Source organism: Haemorhous mexicanus, chromosome 10 (assembly GCF_027477595.1).
Source record: "Haemorhous mexicanus isolate bHaeMex1 chromosome 10, bHaeMex1.pri, whole genome shotgun sequence".
Classification (NCBI taxonomy): domain Eukaryota; kingdom Metazoa; phylum Chordata; class Aves; order Passeriformes; family Fringillidae; genus Haemorhous; species Haemorhous mexicanus.
The window spans coordinates 16,312,785-16,337,054 of NC_082350.1; the positions used below are offsets into that span (position 1 = coordinate 16,312,785).

Sequence of the window (24,270 nt, forward strand, 5' to 3'; positions counted from 1 at the left end):
CATCCCAGTTCCACTCCTTCAGTCTAAAACTTTTTTAACATATCCTCCCCATGCTCTGCTTTGGATACTCCAGAGAAAAGTAGTGGGAGAACAAGACCAAGATTTTTCAAAAATATAATCCCAGGTATACAGTACACATATGTATAATATATACAACACAGACAAATATAGGATAGCTATAAAAACACACACCTACCTGTAAAGCACATAGGTCAGGAACCTGGGCAACTTCATGAAGCAAGTTGGAAGTGCTACAACAACAGTGTTTAGAAGATGGAGTCACTTGTCTTTGAGCCTAACACCAGTGCAGGAAATTTCACCTCGGTGCTTGCATTTCCAAACTCATCTCAGAGAACAAGAGCATTCATGCAGTGGAGCTGGGGTTCCTCTGATACAGCATGGCAAAGAGGAAAGGAAAGCAGTGCACTCTGAACACAGACAAGTCAGTGCTGCTGGTTTTTTGACTAAGTGCATGCATGTTTTATGGGAGTGCTGGTCAAGTATCATCTGCAGGGAGACTGAAACATACAAGGACACTTAAAGGACCTCTGATGCGATTCAATTTCACTTAAGAGAAAAAGAATGGTGCTTATTATATCATAGGTTAAATTTTGGCTCAGTTAAAGTCAGTGGGAGTTTAGCCAAGGCCAGGTTTTAAAAATGTAATTTCTCTTCAGAGAGCAGGATAACCTAGTTTGGATTTACCTCACGGTCTGATTTTATCTCTGCAGAATGGGGCTGTTGTGATGGGTAATGCAAGACTGACTGTTCCACTGAATGAAGAGTGGAACAAGATACACCAGATAACTATTGTTATAGCAGAAGACATTAATACTACACTTAATACATTAACTTTGATAAACATACAACTGCAGAAGCATTATGCCACCATTTTAAGTAACATCAGTCTGCTGAAGCTTGCAGGATGAGCCAAACCTTGCTTTTCAAGAATGATACCTAAAATAACTTCAACAGTTAAAACCAGATAAAATCCATTCCTCTCTGTTAAATAGAAGTTTATTCCTGAGACATGCTTTTTAGATACTATTTTCAATCAGACTTTGGAATTTTATGGACCAACCTCGTGTCAGGGTGGTTGCTAAAGCAGTTATATTAGTTGTTACAATTTTATCTTCCTTCTACAGAAAACCATAAACCTTCCCACTTGTTGCATAATGCTGCAATTACTCCGTAAACTCTGCCAATTTGTTGACTGCAAAATAAAGTAAGTATCAATGAGAGCCACTGGCCTGCACAGAGAATGAGAATGCAAATGGCAACCAGGGAATTCACCAAACAGATTTATGGAGGAGAGTTTATGGGCTGTTATCAAAATGTCCACAAGATTCAAACTTTCCTCAGCAAATAAAATGTGTAGTTGTAAAACAACAGTATTGCAATGGAACTTTCCACTGCAGGATGTGAAGGAGAGGAGCAAACACTGCTGTACTCAGGGAGGTGACGCTCGCCCTGACTGCTGCCCTCCAGGTCCTAATTCCCCTTCTCTAACTCCAGTGGTTAAAACATCCCCTGCTTCATGTGGTGATTGGCCTCTTTTCCAGATGGACAGGAAAATGCTCTGCCTCTCTCAGGGGTGTGAAGAGAAACTCCTGCTCTGACCAAGAAGAAGGACTATGGACAGAATGCCAGCAAATTGGTTTCTATCTTCAATTTCTTGGACTACTGCACACTATCAAAAGTCTTTTGCTTCTTCATACCCTGCAGTTCCTCTTCAGCTGAGCTGTGAAGTTGTTTTATCAACAAACTCAATAAAAACTCTCAGAGACAAGCCTACAAGATTTATGATTTTTGTCAACTTTAAATAGACATCATAAAAAAAATATTGTCAAGTTGCTGAATTCATCTGCTGGGAACTGACACTTAGTGATAGCTGCTAGTAAGGGATAATGTGGCGACCTGCTACAGTAATGACCAGATAAGAGTTGGCAGTAAACCAAAAGGGGAAAAGGACTTAGATCAAACATTTTCAAACTCACGTGCCTGAAGTCAAGCTTTGAAATGCATCTGTAAACACTAAATAAGAGGTCACCTTTTCTGAACTGCTGCATCCCCTCAGCCCCTACCAAAGTCAAATGCATTGTACTATGGAAAATCATACCTCAGGCTGCTTCTTTAGCAGCCAAATACAGATGAGTATTTGTAATGCTGGGTGCCAGAGAAAAAAAAAATTGTCCTTAAAGGAAAGAAAAAGAAGAGGGATTGCAATGTATTACAGCTGCAGTATCATACTCTTACTGCACAGTTATTTCTAGTGAGAAAGATCAGGTGCTAACTTGTGTTTGCAACACTCAGACCTGAGGTCTTGATTTCATATTGAAGGAAAAAAAATCATGCTTTGGCAATAAAAATGAAGATTTCCTTGTTTTGGGGAATGGAGAAGACAAGGCAGCTCAGGTCTCAAACCCTCCCAAATCCACTCCCCAAAGCAGCTCACCGCCCCCAGTGTGGGCCAGGCCCACACTTGTTCCTATCAAACTTGCTATGGAAGAAACACCTTGACAGGACTGGCAAATCCTGGGCACCCTCTTAGTACCACACCAGCAGGAATTCAAGTCAGGAGCCCAGCAGGTATTTGGTAGCAACACTGGGGTTCCCACCTAGAAATGGCCTTTGCCAGGAGAAGTGTCTGGAAGGTCATCCCTGTGATATGCTCAATCCTGCTTTTCTGATGTGAATGGGATAGTGTCCATCCCTCCAAGACTTTACATTTCTAAGATTCAATGAAGTGAGGTTGGGTGACACCAAGGTGACATCTGGTTGTTCCCTCAAGAATGTACACTTTTGGCAGAGAGATATGCAATTTGCTCCTCTCTGCCAGCAGGAATGACTTCTAGCATCTCCCGCTCCTCTCCATGCTAGAAATCAAGAGGAAAAGTGTAGCCAAAAAGGGAAGACAACTGCAGGCACCAATTAATTTCTACTCCCTGTCTCGGCCTCTTCCCACACAATCACTAAGTCCCCACCATGTTCCCAAAACTGTTGATCAGCATTACCCCAGCTGTCCAATATTTCCCATTGCTGCAGAACACAAGAATTAGGAAATTATGTCCCTGTTCCTAACAAAGGTCACAGACACACAGAGCTGGTCTACCACAACTGCCATTTCCAAGGCATCCTTTTTGTAACACCACCAAAAAGCAGGTAGGGCAGAGGCTGCCCACCTTGGATGCTGCATTATGGAGCTGCTGTCTTGTGATGGAGCAGAGTTAGGGTGGTCCACACAGTTAAAATTTTGCTTCCAGCAAACAAGTGGCATGTTGGGCGCTAAATGCTTCATTCTGTCCCCGTAACATGACCTGAAACACAAAGAAATCCATTTGGTCTAAATGTTTCTGCCTAACTTGCTTGGATTTGCACCAAACTCTTGGAGTACAGCTGTCAGTGCAGGACAGCAGTGACAGTCAGGGAGTGATGGATCCTCACCAAGGACAGAAGAGGATGGTGGATGTGTGAGGCTGAGGATAAACACCCGGGGGTGACCAGTGGTATCCCTGGTCCCAGTCATAACACTCCACCCAGACATTTGAAAAGAGGTGGTAGTAAAAAGGAGAAGGGTGAGGACCACAGCAAAGAAGCAAATGAAGCTGCAGACAAGTGAATAAATAATGGATCCTGGGTGTGCAAGCTACAGCAAGATAATCAGGAAGGAAAAGTATAAATGCAACGAGCAAAGCCAAACCTACTGTAATCAAGATCAAAGACAGCATGCTTTGGTGTGCTGGGTTTGGCTTAATCCATGACGTTTGGGCAGTTTCAGAGTAAATCATTTAAGGGGAAAGCAACAACCTTACAGGCTACCTCAGGGATACTGGTAAATTGGTACCAGTACCAGCATGAGTTACTGGCTGAAGAACAGCCTGGCTATGTCAGAACTCAGGGATTAGGCAAGGGACACCTAGAAGGTTAATCTCTCTTGCAGATGGATCACAGGGGCCTGCAAGGCACAGCACTTACATATTTCAGCATGACCAACCTGGCCAGCTGCAATCCCATAAGATTTAAACAACAGATGGCTCTTAGCCAATAGATTGAAGGTTGAGAAACCTGTGTGCAAGGCAGATGCCAGAGCCCACAGCCAGTGAAAGTTTTTATGCACCAGAGGACATGGCCAGACCCAGCTTTGGGCTTGAAATGACTGTGATAGGAGCAGAATATTTTCTCTTTTCAATGTATTGCTGTTTCCTGCACCATGTGGTTAGAACACTGCAGGTGAGAATGCAGCTGAATGGTGACACCACATACCACAAAGATTAACTTCTCATAGCTCTTCTTGGGGCTGAAGACGTGGAATCTGACCTTGGCTTTCATCTGGTCAGTCTTAGACAATTCAACAGGGTTGCTAAATGAGGTGCAGAAATAACAGAATGATTGTCCCTTGCTTGAGACCACTGCAGTCCCTCGAGCTCAGGGCTCGGCTCAAGTAGCCAAACCAAAGTGCAAACCTCATGTCTGTAAAAACTGTCTCACAGGCAATAGGAAACTATGCTTCATTAAACTGCAACTCAGCAGCTTGCACATGTGCTGTGTTTTGTAATGTAACAGATTTAGGAATAACAGTGTCAAGTTTGGAAAAGTAAAAGTCAGGAAGATTTCTCAAAGCTTTTGACAAGGGGGTTTGCAGTAATTTCCCTGTGGTTTCTTGTTTCTCTCACACTTAACAGAGGAGATGCATCCTGGAGCTCTGTCAAAAGCCCTCACAGTCACTCTAGCCTAATTCTGAGCACTGGGGTTCCTAAGTGCTGTCTATGCATAACCATTCCAAAGCTGTTTTTGTTTGTGGTAGACATCAAACCTTAATGTCCTGCTTTCACTGTGTTTCACATTCCTCAGCTTTGCTTTTCTCTAGAGCAAACAGGGCTTCTGGGCTTTTTCAGTGCTTGCTCCTCTACTTTGATCTGAGTTTCTGCTTTTTCCTGCTGAAACTTTCTGCCTCCTCTTCTTCATACAGGAAATTTTATCAATGGTTCAGAGGACAAAACATTAACCTCCAGAATGACTGCCAGATCAAGACCTTGCTGTCCTGTTAACAATGTACACTTTACTTCTGTCTGTAGCCAAGGATTACAAAAAACTGAAAATGTGCAGGCTCTTTCATATGCAAGACTACTCTGCCGTTCATTTGCATCTCAGGAGCTGTAAGGAAAAAAAGAGAGAATATTTCTTTTGTTCTTCTAAATGATGCAGGTTCTGCAGAGTCTTTCTCATAGCCAGCCCTACAAATGGTAGAATATGCTGCTCAAGTAAGCAGCTCTGGAGAAACTGTGCATCCCTGAGAGGAAACTTTTCAAAGGGGATGCAAAACAAAGCTCTTAACTCCCTTGTTATCACTGGTGCCAATATATCCTAATGCCAACCCTCTAGGCCAAATCACAATTCTTAATTTTCACTACAGGGCACTGTCTCCTAAGCTCTGGGCATCCCAAAACAGGCAAGAGCAGCTGGGTGCACTTAATTTGAAAAGCAGGTGCACAGGCACAACTTCTGAATGCTTCAAGTATGCAAGAGAAAAATAACATTCCCTTTCTTGGAACTTATTTTCAGCACTTGAACAATTCACAAAGAGAAACTATTAGTGAAAACACTCAAAAGGTCAATCTCTAAATAAACAGAGAGAGAGAGAGAGAGAAAGAGAGAGAGAGTGATGAAAGGGGTTCGTTGTTAGAAATGAAGCTGAGATGATCACAAGTCAAAAAAAGCAAAGCAGCAATGAAGTCAGAGCACTGTGAGCATGCTAGAAATTTTGGCAAGATCACATGTGAAGATACGAAAAGCAAAAGTTACGTTCCCCAGTCTGAAATGGTACATGCCCCAAAAAATTCTTCTTTACTTTTCCTGGGGATTTTCACTACTTTCACTCAGTTCAGGAGGATCAACAACCAGTTTAGCACTAGAAATGAGCATCAGCTCTCCCTACCTAAATGCTATATTCAAACTAAAACAAAGGATGAAAACAGATGTAATTTGCACCTACTGCACAAATCTTTGCTTTATCTTCACGCCTGAGCAGGATTTCCCTCCAAATCAGATGAACATTTCTCCCTGACAAAATACCAGCAAAAGATGGTGTGTAGTTCACATCAAAAGGAATCTGTACAAAGTCAATTAAGAAAAACAAAAAACAGACAAACAAGATGATGACACTAGACAAATGATAATAGCTGAAGATATTTAGGGAAACTTTGATGATGTAAATACTGTCCATAGGTTTCCTATTTTACAGTGTTTACTTTTGGACTTGCTTGTTTACCAGTCATGTGGCAGTGTCACATTGACTATAAATATGTACTTTACAGAAAATGCAGAACTGTAGAAGTTAGAGATCAGTTCTTGGCTCTGAGGTGAAATTAAAATCTGATTATGTATCCCAGTTAAGGACTGGCTTTCCTATAATGAGCTAAGCTCCAAAGATCAGCACAGTCAAAATTTGGCTCTGTAGTTTGTAGCTTGACCCTAGGTAAACTTCAAGCAGAACCATTTGTGGTTCAAAACAAACAAATAAAAAAAATCTCTTGATGTTTCTGAGTCATCACATTGCATTAGTTCAATTTTCAAAGGTGAATTTGTTTCAGACAGTCATAGAGCTTTCGGTGGGATTAATAAGTGCTTTGTGGCTCAAAGGTGATTTGGCACTAAGGACACCACTCCTGTGCAGGGAGGACCTGCGTGAAAACAGCCATGTGTTCACATCACAGAGCCTTGTGCAAGGCTGAGAGGGCTGTTTGCAACTGCTTGGAGCTGGGCCCCAGCTCCTGAGAACAAGGAGAGCACTTTGGACGTTCCTGTGAATATCAAACGTTTGCTAAAAGGGCGGGATAAAATCTTTCCTCACACACCAGTAAAACCTCTCTGCCATCTCATATTGTGCTGTATGTCTTGTCCTTTTCCTACTGGCACCCTTCCAGGACAGTGTAATTAGAGGACACATGGCATGACAAGAGCAAATGATATGTCAAATATACACAGATCACCAGCCCCAGCTGAACAAGTGCCAGTGTCCAGGCACAAGCCACCTAAGGTGCTTAAGAAAGCCAGCAGCTCCCTAGACACTGAATGACAACAGAAAACTCTTCAAAGCAAAGACTGGGACCAAAACAGCTCACACCGTGGTGGGGAAAACAGCAGGTCTCTATATACAGGCAGGCTGATTTATATACAAGGCACCAACAGATCTGCAAATGACCCAGATAAATAGAGTAATGGATATATGTAGTGGGCTTTCAGAACACAAGATTGCAGAAAGTGGTATGTCTAACAGTCTCTTGGTTTGGGGAAAAAATAGAAAAAGGAAGGACTACTGGTATTACTGGTCAGGATGCTGAAGACACAGGAAAAGAAATAGCAATGAACTTCTGGAATTCATTAGTACTACAACAATATAACCAAGACAAATACTGCTGGAGCAACAGAACATCAAACACAATGTTAGTCTGGCCCTGGTCTTGACCTGTCACTTTTAAGTTAAAACCTGTTCATGCTGCAACAAGGAAAATGCTGAAGGTCAGCTCTGCAAGGTGCTCAGTGCTTTCACCAGAAGTCCGACAATTGTACAAGCTCCTTGTTTGTTAGATGATGCAAGAGAGAGATGTAGAGGTAGAGGGAATATGTGCATTTGTGAATCAGCAAGTACTAATGTGTGTTGTGGTGGCAAGAGAGGGAAAGCAGGGAGAGATGAAACAAGCAGGACTGCCTATGCCTTGAGCTACAGTGAAAGCTTTTCTTGAGGTTTGCTCTTTCAGTGTCATCCACAGGAGGAATTTTGGGCTTGCTGCACTGTCAGGCTGCCCTAGCCTTTTGACTAAGACAAGGTAGGGGATAAACTTACATGCTGTGTGGGCAGTGCTGTCCCTTAATAAACAACACAACCAAAGGATTAATTGAGATAATGTTTTACTAAAGGCGGCTCGTGACCGCTGGCTGTCCCCTCTCCCTTGTGCTCTGAAACAGGCAGACAAGGCAGCTGCACTCTGCTGAACAAACACACTCACTCCAACCCACCCTATTTGCTCTGCTCACTGCCCTGTGCCTGGGCATCCCAGCCAGAGAGGCAATGTCATTCTGAAGCATCACTTGAAAGGCATTAGGACTTCAGCTCCTCGGCTTACCAGTGGTGCCCAGCAGCTCCCAGGAGGACACACAGACATGGCCCTTTCCCTGAGAGATTCTCTGAGAGCCCAGTGAAGCAGGAACAAAGGAAAACTGAGAAACTCACTGAAATTTGGATTCGGTGGTTTGGATGGCCTCACACAAAAAACCCCGCAAACCTTACAGGTGCCATTACAACTTCCCCTTTTCAGGGGAAGCACAGACCACTGCGTGTCAAAACCTCTGGGTTCACTTCCCCCACTTTAACACCACTTTCTCTTAGGACTTGGCATGTTAATTAACCCAAACAAGGTTTGTTTTCTGCATCTGCATGATGAGCAGCTGCCTGTTCAGAGGCACTCTTATAGTCCTTCACTGCTTGCACACAGTAATGTCCAGGCTTCTTCCCAAGGGGAAGATTTAGTGATCCCGTATGAAAGGAGAATGAACCACCTGAATTGTTCATGCCTGGGACAAGCTGGTTGATGGAGGAAACCAGTGTGAAATGCCTCATCTACAATAACCCCCAGGGAAAAGGAAGGTAATACAGGATCCAAGCTGTCAAACCAAGCTGGTGAATTCTTAGTGCTAAAGGCTGACATTACGCCACTCAAATATAATGTTTTGGTTAAAAACAATTTATTGCACATATTCAGCTGAAGGCCGTAGCAGTCAGTCCTCAGTGTTAGTACTTTAAACTTCATGATTAGGAGGCAAAAAAGAGCAGAAATCATGGATGATGAGCCAACACTTATCATGAGGACATGGGTAGAATCCTAGAAGTGTTATTACCCAGCTGATATTTGTCTATACACATGTGCATGTATCTGGGTGTTAAAAGCCCACAACAAACCTCCAACTAAACATTATGTCAGCAATTGCCAAGTTGCTTCTTTTTGTCCAATAGATTTTTGTATTCATTCCTGCAGTCCCACAATTTGAGTCCTCATGGTTTTCCCAGCACTCAAATCTCTTGAGCTTCTGCCAGTCTAGATCTACCCAGTGGCAATCACACAGGTCTGAGGAAAGCCACACACCTTGGCTGAGGAACTGCAGTCCCCTGCAATTCAAGTGAAAAATCAGTGTTGGGGAAGAAAGGCATCTGCAGAAGAGCTGAGGCAGATATGAAACCATGAGAAATAAACTCTCATCAGCAAAAGCTCAGAGTAGCTGCCTTGCTCACTGCCATCACAATGCTCTGGACCCTGTATACTGACCCTTGTATATATTCATCACTGAGAAGGAGTGAACAGCTGCCTCTTGTGCAGAGTAAGAGAAGCAGGAAAAAACTCTGTACAAGAAAAATAGGATGTGAGATTCAGAGAAATTCTTCTGGGAAAAATCAGGAGTAAGGGGCTTGTATAGAAAGCTTAGGAAGAAATGTATATTTGTAAAAAGGGCCCAAGTTTTCAACTTATTTCTGCTTCATATCTGTGAGGATGCATGTTCACAACCAACCCCTCCCGATATCTACCTTTGCTCTCTACCTACACTGCCAACAGTCCTTTCTGATGAGGTTCACATCACTGGTGGTGTCTGTTCAGAAACAGCCCCAATCACTCTCAGCCCACTCTGAATGCTACAGAAAACCTCCCCAGAAATGGATGAGCTTCCACTGCAGGGTGTTATTTACTTGAGCTGTTCTGTTAAAGCACTCCTCTTCCTTCTTCTTTACATGAACTCACACAGGGATATCTTCCTACATGTGAAGTAAAATCTCTGTTTGCTTAGAAACAATGTCTCACAAAAGAAAGTTTTGAAAAATGTTATGGCTGGTAACAAGCAGGGATAAGGTGTTGATTCCCCTAGAGCTAACCAAAAAGTCACTGTTGTACCAGGAACAGGTTCAATGTGTAATTGTTTTAGGGAGGCAGGAAATACAAGAACAGAAAGGGCTACTCTACAATTTACTCGGTCTCCTAGCTGTTGCTTGAGAACCTCAGATGACAATACTATGTTAGCCTCAGATATTATACTCACAGCTGTTACTAAATCAACAGAGTTGCTCCAAAGTCAATACTGCCATAGTGATATCACTCTGGTCCAATATACACACTGCAAAATGAAAACTTGTACATTACAACTCAAGAGCCTTCATAGGATAGACCAAACTCACTGCTAAAATGTTATACTATACAAATTCTGTGTATGTGCTTCATATGCGAGGTGTCGTATCTGCTGTGGCTTTTTTGGATGTCTGCTTGTTTCCATTCCTGGTTTCTCATCTCATTCTAGCAACAGCTGGAATTACTGTACAGAGATAGCCTGACTCCAGCTGCAACACAGCTCCTTCCATAAACTAGTTTGTTTTAAAGCCTTCTAAAACCAAATGGGGCATAACATGGCCACCAAATGTCTGATGAACCATCCCAGACTGAAGACCAAAGGAAACTGGTTGAACAATCCTGAACACTGGGCAACAACATCTATCCTCTTCCTCATTTCCCACATTCTTTGCATCTGGTTCCCCATAAAACATGCAGATGCTTCAGTAAAAGGAAAGCTGAGGATGTCAGTAGTCGTGCCTGATCTCACTGGCCTTTCCTCGTGCTTGGCAACAAAATAAAACAGGGACTTAAGCCACAGTGAGGCACTGCATATTTCTGCTCTAAGCACACACTCAGCAGATGGGAGAGTGGGACACATTTATCCTAAATCCCACCAAAGCCCCTAGATCCAGACAAGGTCACAGCTCTGCACTGCTCCTCAAGGAATGTATATACCTCACCCTCTGAATGTTGACTTATTCATAAAACTGTATGACTTGATTAAATAGTTCATTCTCCATCTCTGAGGGAACCTTTCTAATCTGCCTGGAACAGGTCCTTGCTTTCTGTCTGTCACCAAGGGAGGAGAAAGCCATGGGGCTGCTATCCATATGAGCCTGGCTGAGTTACTTTCTCCCTCTGAGAGTTTGGGGAAATGACCATAACAGCAGAATATTGCAATAAGCTTTTCAGAAGCTTTGTAAAGAATTTAGTTAAGATTCATAAGAGAGCTCTCACAATATAAAACACTACATAAATGCTAAAAGTTAACTGTTGTTAATAGCCACAGATTTAGGAGAGATCTTTCTTTCATTTACATACAAAGGTACAGAAATATCCTTCATTTCAAATAACCACTGTGCCTGCTGTGAGAGGCTCTGCACATGATTTTCACTGCCTTTCACACAGAAAATAGGAACACTACTTTGCATTTATAGACTTTAAAACTAATTTGCAGACAATCAAGTCTTGAAACCCCCACTGTGATACAGAAGGTAAACATTATACCTGTATTAGAGAGGAAACGAAGAAGGAAAAAGGTTAAACCACCAAGTCTAAAGCCAGTAAGGAGTCATTTGAGAAATCAGGCATGCTGGTAAGGTCTATCTAGACACACAATTGCTCAGCCATTCTTCTTACTGAACAGTTAACTCTTCTGCTCTCAAGGTTCTAAACATCAGGGTGCACATGCCATACGGCAAGAGTGGCCACCGCATTCATCTGTATTACCAACATACTTAATCTTCTGCAGATACTTCTGTTGACCACAGAGTGTGCCTGGAATCTCATGAGGCCTTTTATTCCATTTTCTAACATGTGTGGCATGTGTGGCAGCAGAAAATTGTTGACAACTAAAAGTTAACCAAACATTTATTTTTAGAACCCAAGTCCAACGTTATAGTGTCTGGACTCATAACTACCCATTTCTCCAAGATTAAGCTGAGCTACCACATGAGAAAATTGCTAGAATGATAGTATTTCCAGGGCATATTGAGTCACTGTCCAACATCTAAATTGGGAAATAATTTCTCAGCAACTGGCAGCACAGTGGGAGGCAAAGCTTGCAGGAACTCGTCTTGCATTCAAAAATCCAGGTTTTTACTTTAAAACAGGTTCCTCATCTCTAAACACAGGGATTTTCAATTTCCCAATGACAGAAAAACAATTAGGTTCCATGGTATTGAATTCTTGGCATTATCTATTATTTAGAACAATTACTAAGCATCACTAGCAGAATTATAATGGTGATAATCAGGGAGCAGCAAGAGCAGCACCATGGAGACTTAGGAACATGTATAATTTTTAATCTGATCCATCCTAGAGAAGTGCTATGGCCCCTGCCTGTAGGCTCTTCCTGACCAGTCCTTGGAGAAAGATGACTACAAACCTCAACCCTGCCTACAGCAGGAATTCCCAGCCCAAGTGAGACCACCTTAGCTTGCTTCCTCAATGGCCCACAGGAATGCTAATGTGAAAGAGTAAAAAGGTCTCTGCAGCAGTGGGGTTTTTGCCTTTTTTCATTTGCATACAGTTATTTTTCCCCCTTGGACCTGCAGGCTCCATGTAATGAATTTAAGCTTCTGACAAAAGGCTTTCCTAGATCAGAGGAAGTACAGCTCAGAAGTAATTTGCCAATGCTTTGGATTTTCACACTGAAAGCCACAGATCTGCTGCCCAGTATAGCCTCTTTCCTTGAGAGGAGAAGTTGCCTATGGTGCCTCAGTTAATAATTAACTCCTAAATGGAAGCAGAAGGGTTGACGAGGGTGATGCAGGTTTACGACTGCATGTCTGTATCCTTTCTAAAAGGAGAAACAGATGTTTCCAACCACCACAAATTTCCATTCCACAGATCTCTTGCTCTGGCTGTTACCTTGGGGCAGCAACTTCCAAATGCTGTATTAAGAAACAAAAAAATTAATTGTTTTGCTGGAAGGTTCAAGAGAGAGTCTGGGGCAAAGTCAGAGGTTGCACACATTCCCTCACACAGCAGCTCAGAAGGCAGAAGACAGCATTGGAAAATCCTGTCCTAATACTGCTTTTTTTGCTGGTAATCAGGGTCTCCACAATTGCCAGTTCAATTGGAGAAGAGCCCTGCAAATTCTTCTGCTATGTCAGCGACATGGTCTCAAGCAAATCCCTGTCTCATCTGTCAAAGTACAATCTGGATGCTTTCACTAGCATTAATTTAAATTTCTAAACAAACACCAGGCCTACCAACTTGTGTAATGGTGAAGAAGTTAATTTTATCTGAGATGTTTGGGTTTCCTTCCCTCTTTTATCTCCCACTTTAAATTGACGCCATCTTGATTTTAAAACAAAAAAGCCAGGGGGGCATTTTTGAGTGCTGCCTGCAGACATGCATTTGTGTGCTTTTTCCATCTTTTAAGTAACAAATAGGAGGGGGAAAGCAAGTTAATTTTGCTAGCAGCCTGCTGTGATATAAATAAAAATAATAGGTACATTCACAGATTTTGAACTTTTTTACAGCCACTGCTGCAAAAAGCAATTTTAATTTATAACCACGGATTCTTGCAAAACATATAACGAAGACATAATAAAATGGAATGTTTATCCTGTGGCTCCCATTAGACCTCCGTTCGATGGTTGTAACTAATGACTTGTTTTTCCACTTTTGTATTGGAAGCCTTATTATTGGGCTGCACAGAGCATACCTTATTTGATTTCCCTAGCAAGGTCTGCACCTCTTGCTGAAGCCTGCAATTAGATGCTCATGAAGTAATATTAAAAAGCTGCATAATCACATCTGTAGTCAAAAATTCTAAAAAAAAAGAGAAAAGCCAGTAACAAGCCAGCTCTGTTTGTATAATATTACACCGAGTACAATAGACTAATGTTCACTCCAGTGCATGTGTCCTTTTGACTAACCACTTCTATCTGACAACCTTTTTTTGGCAACAGAACACATTGTACTTTTTGGATAATTGACTGTGGAATATAATGTTGTTTATTCAAAAGCAGGTCACACAGAACTGAGCTTCCAGTTGTCTTTATCCCTCTACCTTTCTTATCTTCATGCTGTTCAAATTTTTGATGAATTTCTTTTAATTACACATATGGTTTTAATTGCTGCTCTGTATTTATTCAGTAGAAGGTGACCTGATGGTGAAATGGTACAGCAAGGTGGGTGGGAATCTGAATTCAGATTTGAAAACTATATTTGAACATATTTATTGGTGAGCAACGTTATGAAGAAACAAACACAATAATGTACAATCCCAACACCCTCTGGTACCTACAAGGCCATCCTTGCCTGCAGTACGACTGCATTACTTCTCTGTATTGAAAAATCTACTAGAAAGACTCATCCACCACTTGCTCAGTGATTTGGAAATTCTACAGCAGCAAAAGGCCTAATTTTAAGCCTATGCCTTAGAGGACAAGAACCCTGAGGGAAAGTGATGTAGAAACACGTAAAAGTTGTGAAAAATCTAGATGATGGGAAATGCAGTTGGGAAAATGGGTTCAGGAGAGAGTTTTAACTGAAGTATTCAAATGAGGTCGTGCAAGAATTGACGCGTTTCTAAAGCACGTTTTTGGGATGCAGTCTGTGGAAAGATAGGTTACAAGTAAGTATTGCATAATAGGAACGGGGAAGGATTTTGATGCAGCAAGGAACAGAAAAGCAGCCTTCTAGCACAAGCTGGACAAGGAGATGCAGGGCAACTTTCTGATGCTGATCATCAGATCAGGAAAACTCAATTGCCACCTGAATCTTTGAGTCTCTGAGATACACACGAAACAGAGGTCTACAAGAATATAAATGTTGCAGGATACTTTCTCACAGAGATTTTTTCTATTGGCTGAGTTGGACTGTAAAATAAAACCCTCCAGGCTTCCTGGTGACAGCCTAGAAGGAATCCACCAGTGACACACACAACAGGAGCTTCCCTGTCCACTTAGGCCATTTTTCTCAATGGGAAAGGCATGAGTTTTCACTGCAGCAACAACAGAAAGAAAGTGATTAGCTTAATGAACAAACCTGGAGGAAAATCCTGAAAAAAAGATTCTTCATTGTTGGTAAATTAGAGTCTAACTAGGCAATAATAGGATGAAAATTATGATAGCTAATCTGCTGTATATTATTGCTCAGGTGTGGTTCCATTTTATTGATCATTAAACTAATCCTAATAAGTCAGGTTAATTTACAGTTGACTCATTTGAGGAAATTTTGCTTGTTTGTTTAGAAAAATATTTAATTGGGAGGACGAGTGATACTGAAGAATAATTCATCTGTCTATGCTAAGCCACACTCTGGAAAATACTTGCTAATGCTACATTGATCAGCTAACACACAGCAGCTTCACCCTTCCAATTTGTTTTGTGTAGCTGACTTTAGGTGGCCCATTTCAATCTGGACTATTTTGAGGAGCCATGTGAAACTAAGTCACTGCCCTATTAGTGTGGGTAAAGAGACGCATGAATATTACTCTGCTACAAGCAAGACGTAGTTCATCTGATATTTCTTCCAGCAAAGAGAATGCATTGCATCTGGAACAAAGAAGAAAATGTGACTGGAAAGTTTAGAGCCTTAAATTAATTCCCTAGACAAAAAGTTGAGGCATCATACTCATAATACCATGTTATGTAACTTGCTGTGGAGCCAGGCAGCTACTAAGTGAAATAGTATAAGTTATAAAAACAAAATATTGTTGTGAAAACAATTTTACAGCTTTATAATTCATTATTACTTTCATTTAAGAACAAAACTGTCAGTGTAATTGCAGATTCTGTTTGCCTTGCAGGAGTTCTTTCAGCCTCTGATAGGAAGTATCTTTTTTTTAAAACTTTTTTTTCCCCCAAAGGCTGCTATTAAATTTACTATATCATGTTTCTTTATAGTTATTCAGAGGTAAATTTTAACAGGAAGCCCATTATGTGGAGGCCAAAGTTAGTTTAACACCAGAACATTTATGATCATGAAATGTAACCATATATTAGCAACTGCTTCATACCATTATTCTTGGATGAAACAAATATTATATCAGCCGACATTATAGACTAATTTGTAATCTTTACAACTGAATATCTATTTTTGGTGGTATCTTCATGGCTGGCACTGCTCACTGTGCACCATGACAGTTGTCTAACTTGCCTGCTCATTCAAGTACTAGGCTCAAGAGCCTATCTATGCATAACCATCCCTATCCAGAGAAAAATGATTAATCTTTTGAAATGTACACAGCCCCCAACACAAAGTGGTGCTTCAGTAACAAACCATTACTATTTTATCTGTATAAAACTGCATTAAGACTGTAAATATGGTTCACAGATGTCAGTGGGAAAACCACCCAAATATAGGAAGATCCACTCCAAATGACATGGCCAAAATAGGACATCACCCAAAGCATCATCTATGCTGTCACTGTGTTGTGAGCAGAGTGACTTTTAACACTGGCATTACCATCAGGTCATAAGCCCAAAGAGTTTGACACCAACAGAGACCCAGAGACCCTTTCACCTCAAACAGAAGATCCACCAAACAATACCAAGATGTTCCATGTCTCCTTGTTCTGCCCTACTCTCCTAATCAATTGGGGCTTAACCTTGGACAAATTTCTTTACCCATTCAGGTTCTGGCTTCATTGCAAGAAACTTGACAATGACACAGGGGTTATCTGACAGAAGAACAGCTTCCTCACACGCTCTGGTGCTTTGGCTTTAAAAGAATTACAACGTGGCTGGACTCGAGTGTATTTTTAAATGGTAGGAACCAGCTCCTCCAGTAATCAGCAGCACCATCACACTCAATAGCCAGAGTCTGCCTGCAAATTAAGTGGCACTCACTTTTATGGGTGCTGCTTTCTGTACTGAAAGCTGTAAACCAGTAGCAAGGCCAACCACCCTTGTCATATCATGCTACAGTGCAGGCTGCCCCTTAGGGACCCGTGCTCAGGCAGCCCAAAGGCTCAGGCAAGCCCCACTGCCTGGAAACCAGCCAGCCTCCCTGTCTGATGCAATTTAAGTACAGACTCACTGCATCTTATGACCTCAGACCCAAAATTCTTATGTTAGCCTGTAACACATTCTGGCAGGATCTCTCAAGGTAGACACTTGGTTATCAAGAGTTAACCAGCACAGAAGCAGAGCCCTTGATTAACTTCAAGGTTGCCCCATGCCTTATCATGTGTGGAGGCATTGTCCTCAGCTTATTTTAAGAAGGAGCAAAAAAGAACATCCAGGTATTATGCCAAAAGCCTCTTTCTCAATTATTCCTCTTATATTTCTAACCCATTGTGGCTGACTAAAGGCTAAAGCTACAAAAGCTGCATCCTGAAGCTGTAAATTTAAGTTGTTTTTTCAGTATATCCTGACCTGACTTACTCCTGTAACTGCAGGCTCCCTGTTATCCTTAACTTCAAGGTAATTGTTTGGCAACTCTTTGTTTCACTATTTCAGGAAAACAATTCAAATATATGATACCTAGGAGAAAAAACTGATTAATTGCTCTGTCATCAGCTGGTTCCTGCAAGTATATAGAGTGCTTAAATAATAAAAATATAATACAAAGAACAAAGAGTAAAGTTCTCAAATGAACATGTTAAACACATTCTGAGCCAAGAACTGGGTTCTTTCAAAAGTCTAGGATATAAACCAGACTGTGTCATATTCCTGCAGTCAGGATAAGGACACCATTCTGAAAACACCTCTTCGCATCTCTTGCCAGCACCTATTCACCTGAAAAAACCCACAACAATTTTCATGCAGAGATTTATAACAACTTGAAGAGGAAAACATCATTCTCAATGCCACAGTACCACAAGTCCTGAGCTTCTCATCTTATTGTAAGACACTACTACCTTCTTTCCCCTCCTCCTCATTTTAACAGAAGCAACAGTATTTAATTTAATCCACCCAGAAGCAATGACAGAGTCAGCAGCTGATATACAGCTAGTGCTGGTTAGAACTCTGAATTACTGTTTTGTGAAGAATGTCAACATTTTGACATTTGTTGCTATTCTCAGGGTAGAAAGGAACTGCATATTCGTCTGGAAATTTTGAAATGTCACACTGAACTCACAGATTCAACTCTGAATTTCAGAATTTCACATTCTATTTCATTTTACATTGGCTTTCAGTCTTTTTTAATTCATTAAATGAAGTAGAATATTTTAAATCACCCTTTTAAATTTTACTTTGGTTTGCTTTATTTGAGCATATTAAAACTGCGGGGAACCACTGTCCCACACAGACAGAAAACCAACTTCAATCATCATTTTTCTGTCTGACTCCAAATTCCATCCATTGAAAATTTTTGATACATGACTTTGGTGAAGACGCTTAGGTGAAAGCTTAAAATTTTGGGTGAGAAGACACTTTGGGGGAGGCAAGCAATGCAAAGCAAGCTGCCTGCCTTTCTCCACAAGTCAAAAGCAACACTAGGAAGGAATATAGCCCTGTGACAGCAGGAGGGAATCTGGCAGACTGCTTTTATTCATCTGCAGAGAAAGAAAAGTTTCTAGTCGCTAAATTAACAGCAAACAGCAAGAGAATTAGTCTCAGTTCAAACGCAAGTGCCGGAGGTATCTCCTTCATGTGAGAGATGGCAGACTGTAAAAATTATTAAACCAGTGCAAGAGAAGTGCATCAGTCATAGCGAAGGGCACTGGTGAACAGATGTTTGAGGCAAAGATGAAACTTCCAAGCGAATGTCTCCATCACAGGTATTAAATCAGTGGAAAAACTGACAAAAGCTGTGTAAAATGAGAAAACAGCGAGCCATTACAGTCCCTTTTGGGCACTGCAGGCTGCACGAGACCATGTCAGGGCTGGCTGCAGCAGGCAGCAAAAATATCACCTCCAGCAGTGCGGAAACCATGCGGCGGCTGAGGTCTGCTAGTCACAAGCAGCCACCACCACCTAAGCCACAAGCATGAGCTGCCTCATTAAATCCTCCTGGCTTACAGTTGTCTCCCCACTTTTCATGGTGCTCACCTGGAAAGGTGTTCAAAACTGAAGGGCTGTCTGAAGAGGAGGCCATGCTCCACATGCACTGAAGCCTGCACAGGTGTGAACGGGGATACTGCAACCCGTGGCTGAGCAGGTTAAGAAACTTGGGCACTTGTGCCATGTCAGGGAGAACAGACACAGTTACCAAAGGGACACTGCTCCCTTTCTCCTCCCAGAAAATCTGCAGCAATGAAATGTGGATTTGGATGCTGTACTAAATCAGAGCTACAAGACACTTCTGTCCTCACCAAATTGTTAAATTGCTCTCAAGAGATAAATGTTTTTGTTACGATTTCCACCATTTTGGACCACAGCCACAAAGCTGTCTCAAATGGCTTCAGTGGTACCTAGTCTAGATGTTGAAAACATGAAAGGTCCCTTTAGGAAGGAATGTGCTTCCCAAAGCCTATGATTAGAATTAGGAGAATAGCTAGGATCTAGAAAGAAAGAACAGATCTCCCAGAGCCACCCCTCAAATACACCAGGAGATATATGAGGACCCTAAAAGGTCCACAAATTTCGTTGGGACATATGATAGTGTCTCAAAAATACTCAAACATGGCCAAAACCAGTGAAAAGACCTAAAACTATTTGGAGATATGAGAACTCAACAAGGGTTTTCAGTGTCTTAACCAGTCCAGCACAGAAACATTTGATATAGATGAGCTGGTCAGTGGTGGGAGTTTACCAATCCTGCTTTGGCCATAGGCAAAGTCCTGAGAATACTGTACATCAGAAACTGGTTTTGTCATATGTCTACAATGGACATGTTGGTGCCAGAAATGAGTGTACCTAATGAGCCACCCTGGCCTTGTGCCCTCTGCCCTTTGGGAGAGGAGAAGTTAAGAGAGAGTTAAGACATTTTGACTTGGTCTGAGCAGACACAGCAAGAGCATAAGAGGAGCCAAATGGTGTAATGAGAACTCTGCTGCTGTTCCTACAGAAGTCCCCAGCACCCACCATCCAGAAGAGAAAGCTCCTGAGGTTTTTTTGGCTGTTGAAGCACATGAAGGTTTAAATGAGGACATGCACTCCACCAGATCATTTCCTAACTAGGACTTGGGCACTAATGCTAGACAGGGTGCTGCATTAAAGACTAAAATGCCCAGAGGCTTCACATGCATGACTCTCACCCGATAACTGGCCCAAGGACAGAATGCAACATGGAATTGTGTCTGAGAAAAACTCATTGTTTTCAGTAGGCTTTAAGAATCAGTACAGATTATTTGCTGTTCCCATACCAAACCAGATTTATTTTGGATCAGCAGCGACTTCAACATGATTAGTACACAGCAAAAAACACAGAGCCACAATGTCATGAACCTCTTCCTAGCCAGAATGCCAAATATAAACGTTTTTTTACCCTTTAAAAACATGAAACAAATGTAATGAAAAAGTTTTCCTCTCACAGTGATGGATCATGGTATATGTTAGAATTAAGGACCATAAACTTTTAATCTGAGATGGATTTGCTACAACATCCTTAATAATTTGCACACAAACTGTGTTCAAGATTAGGCATGCACTTTTCTGAATACATTTAGAAATTGTCTGATATTTTAAAACCATTCCCTCACAAGAAGAAAAATTCCTAAAGGTCATCTTACATTTTATGTGATATGTATTAATGCTTCTTACCCCTTCTGTTTCTTTAACTGAAAGGTCTCAAATCAACCTTGAAAAGACAAAACACAACCAAATGCAAAATCATGTGTGTGTGTGCTGGAAAAGTTGTTAAAATTTACATGCTAGCCAAATCAAATTACAGTGACAATTCTTCCTAACAGATATATGACTCTGACAAAGCTTTTTTTTTTCCCTTTTAAATAAAATAATTCCCGAAGTCGATTTTATGAATGAGTTATTACGCAAAGGAAGAGAACAGCATGTGGTAAGGCTGGACAACAGCGCTTTAAAGGCAAAGCCTGCCACCAATGCGGTATGGAAGATTTGTAAGCTCAGAAGTGAAACAGGTAAGAAAACAGCTATTTAGCAGGTTGGTAGAGAAAGAAAGTTTCTGCAGGGGGTTATCATCAAACAGATGATAGTCTGTTCTGCAGAAGAAATGAAATTATTTTTATAGAGATACTTATGAAGTATTTCTGCCTATGTATTTGCAAATGCCACGTGCACACACACCGACATGTATATACAAATATATATAGGCATACATGAAACCCCCAACTTGAGCTAAATTAAATTGTCCCTCCAGCTTTGTAATGCAAATGAGACTACCAGGCTTGTGCTGTTTGTGGTTTGAGATGATTTGTGTTTCCATAGAGATGCAGACTGAACTACAGTTTTTAAATTTTTTTATATATATAAGCCTACTTGTATCTATAAAAGTCTAAATATTGATCTGCTATACCTCAGCATTTTCTCAGTGACTCCACTGGAACCACAACCATTTACACCAGTTAAAGCTATGTGCAAATTTTGTCTTTCACTGCTTTTCAATCTAAGCTCTATACCAAGTACCTGCAGAGTTGAGAGTTTATTGCTTCTCTCCCTGCTTCAAAGGTTCTTGACAAGGAAGGGGAAGAAAAGAGAAAAAGCAGTTTCCTAGCTACTTGTAGATAATATTTCAAGGACTCCTGTAATTTCTTGCCCTCTCTAAACTGCCTTGAGAAACATCTTTGCCTTTTAAAGTTCCCACTGTCAGGAAACCTGGAATTTAGGGAAGACCACCTGTGTGCTGTTAGAGAAGGAAATGACAACGAACAGGCTTTCTGTTACGTATCAGAAGCTTTTTCTCCTTTCCCTGCGAGCACCCACAAACTCAAGAGCACGGATGTGCTCAGACGTGCCAAGGTGGGCCTGGGCAGCAACACCATCATTGCTTCCCTACCTGACCATTTGCGGAACCTCAGCTCGTCATACACAATGAGGACCCCATAAAGCTAAAACATCACCCAGAGCCACATCAGAGATGGCCATGCGCAGAAGTGACAAAAGTCAGGCAGGATCAGCTTGGGCAGAGAAACCAGGCAGATCCACTTTAACTTTCTATTTCAAACTGACTTCACTTTACAAGGTCCAGGCACTTGTTGAAGTGGATGGGGGCCACATGGTATACCAACATCGGAGAGCAAAACCAGAGCCGAGCTCTGTGGGAACTCATTTCCATGTGGTTTCAGTGATAAGTGATCTTTGAACAGCGACACACCAGAGGACAACCTCCGCAATCACTCTAAACCACAATCAAAATCAGCCTCTCGTGTACCTCCCGTCTGCCTAAGGACGGGAGGATTAATTGTTGACCAGGGATGTCCAAAAGTACATGAAGCAGCTCACACCCAGTCTCTCACTTCATCTTGGAAGTGTCCAGAAGAAAAGCTTCCTGCTGAGTGATGCCTTACAGAGGCATGGCCAGGGAGCTCCTTGGGCAACAGCATGTCACAGGGACAAAGCCTCCCTCCCTCCTGTGGGATGACACCATGCTTCCACATGTGACACCATCTTACTACTTGAGGCTGACAGTTTTTCTAAGCCCCTGCAGAGGCTCTTTTCAAAGCAGATGAGAGCTCCCTATTTCCAGCTTTAAAGAAGCCATATGTACGGAGAGCTGCCCCACACCTCTGATACCACCACCTTAACCCCCACCCCACCACCTTTCAGGGAGCGTCCCAGGCCACGTTCAGCCATGTGGCTCTCCCAGGAATGTCAGTGACCACTGGCATCTCTTACCTTCTGCTGCAGGGCGGTCGGCTGCGGGGCCAGCACTGGGTCAGTGATGTAGGTCTTCTTCGTGCCCGGTGGCTGGTAGAGCCCAGGGGGAGCCTGGCCCATGGCATTACTCGCAGGATACGCCGGCTCGGCCTTCCAGGAGCTCTGCGGCACGTAGGGCGCCTCGGAGCCGTTCCTGCCGCCGTAGCCCCCGTAGAAGGGGTCCTGGTAGCGGCCCTGAGGGGGCGCATACCCGTAGGCGGGCTCGGCGGGCCGGCCGGGCGGAGGGCCGTAGCCATAGCCGGGCCCCTGGGGCTGTGGTGCTCCGTACTGAGGGGCGGCAGGCTGGCGGGACGGCGCGGCGGCGTAGGCCTGGCCGGGCCCCAGGCTGCCGTAGTGCCCGGGCTGCGGGCTGGGCGGCTGGTAATGCGGGCTGGGCTGCGCCGTCCTCACCTGCACATTGAAGGCCGGGCGGCTCGGCGTGGAGGCCGTGGCGTAGGAGGCCGGCACCGGCTGCGGCTTCAGGGTGCCAACGGGAGTGACCGGGATAGGCGCTGGCTGCCCCGGGCCCTTGGCAGTGGACTTCTTGGTGGCAGTGAGGGGAGGCTGGTTGGGGATGATCATCCGCTTGTGGCCAGTGACAGGAGTGGACACAGATGGGGTGGTGGCAGCAGAGCTGCTTGAGGTCCCAGAGCCCTGGAGAGCAAGGAGAGAGACACAGGGTCAGCAGAAGGAGCCACTTGGGCACTGGGTCGAGCAATGAGGGTGGAAATGGGGGCTTAACGAAACAACTGTGCAGCAACTCAAACTGCTTAGGAAAGCAAGAATAACCTACGGCCACACGTTATAGAATGGTTATAGCAACCTTCCCCTGCCCTGACAGAACAGGGACAGCACCGCAGCAGCAGAGCAGAACTGCCGTGCATGGCATTTCATTTCTCCTTGGAGGCTTCTCCTCCACCTCCAAGTAAACAAACAAATTAAAAAATTATACACGCAAGAAGAAAAGGGAGACTTGCCAGAGGATAATTAGGGAAAACCCCATGCATTCCTGTGAAAATGAGTCTGTTTTGTAAAAGAGAGAAAATGAGATTGTAGTCTCTATGGAGACATAAAATTCCTTGGGTCCCTTGAGCACTTGTAGGGTTCTGCCCCAATACAGGAGCTCTTTTAACTGTGCAGGAGGCAGCAGATTGAGATAGCCTGCAAGCAGGTCCCAGGCTGTAAGAATGACCTCCGATCAAAGCAAGTCACTGTGGTGTCCCTACCCTGGCTATACTGGTTGAACACCTGGGGTGACCCCAGAAAAGTTAAATGCTACACATGCTTCATTAAAGGGCAGAAAGTGGGTCAGGATTTCCAAGAGCTTCAAAAGTCAGCTCCTAGCATGGCAGCCATGTAACCCTGCACCAGTGCCCCAGGCACAGCAATGCTGGGGCAGCCAGGGAAGAGGATCACAGCAAATGCTGCCACTTCCTGCAATTTGGCCACAGAATGAAGCTTTGTTGCAGTGACGCTGTCTAACAGGCATCATACATCCTTCAGTCTAGTCTACTTGTTTGTCTGGCTTACCTCACATTTAAATGTTCAAAAACACCAGAGTGAAAAGACATCTTTGTTAAAGAGCTAACAATGTGAAAGCTTCTGAAGAACACTGACCAACACTCTTTATGTCTTTTCACTACATCAGAGAAGAGTAAACTTGAATTTCTAGAGTTTAGGATTAGGTAAATTTTCTTGTTTATCTATTTTCCTTTATTCTA

General features: G+C 42.7%; 1 protein-coding gene across 16 annotated transcripts in view; it reads right to left on the reverse strand.

Moving 5' to 3' along the window:
* LPP (LIM domain containing preferred translocation partner in lipoma) overlaps positions 1-24,270 on the reverse strand; it is a 370,626-nt gene that overhangs the window by 106,793 nt on the left and 239,563 nt on the right. For all 16 annotated transcript variants that reach the window (XM_059855503.1, XM_059855515.1, XM_059855514.1 and 13 more), the window contains one exon: positions 22,529-23,203. In XM_059855503.1, the coding sequence (XP_059711486.1) occupies positions 22,529-23,203 (675 nt within the window). The remainder of the gene's footprint in view (positions 1-22,528; positions 23,204-24,270) is intronic.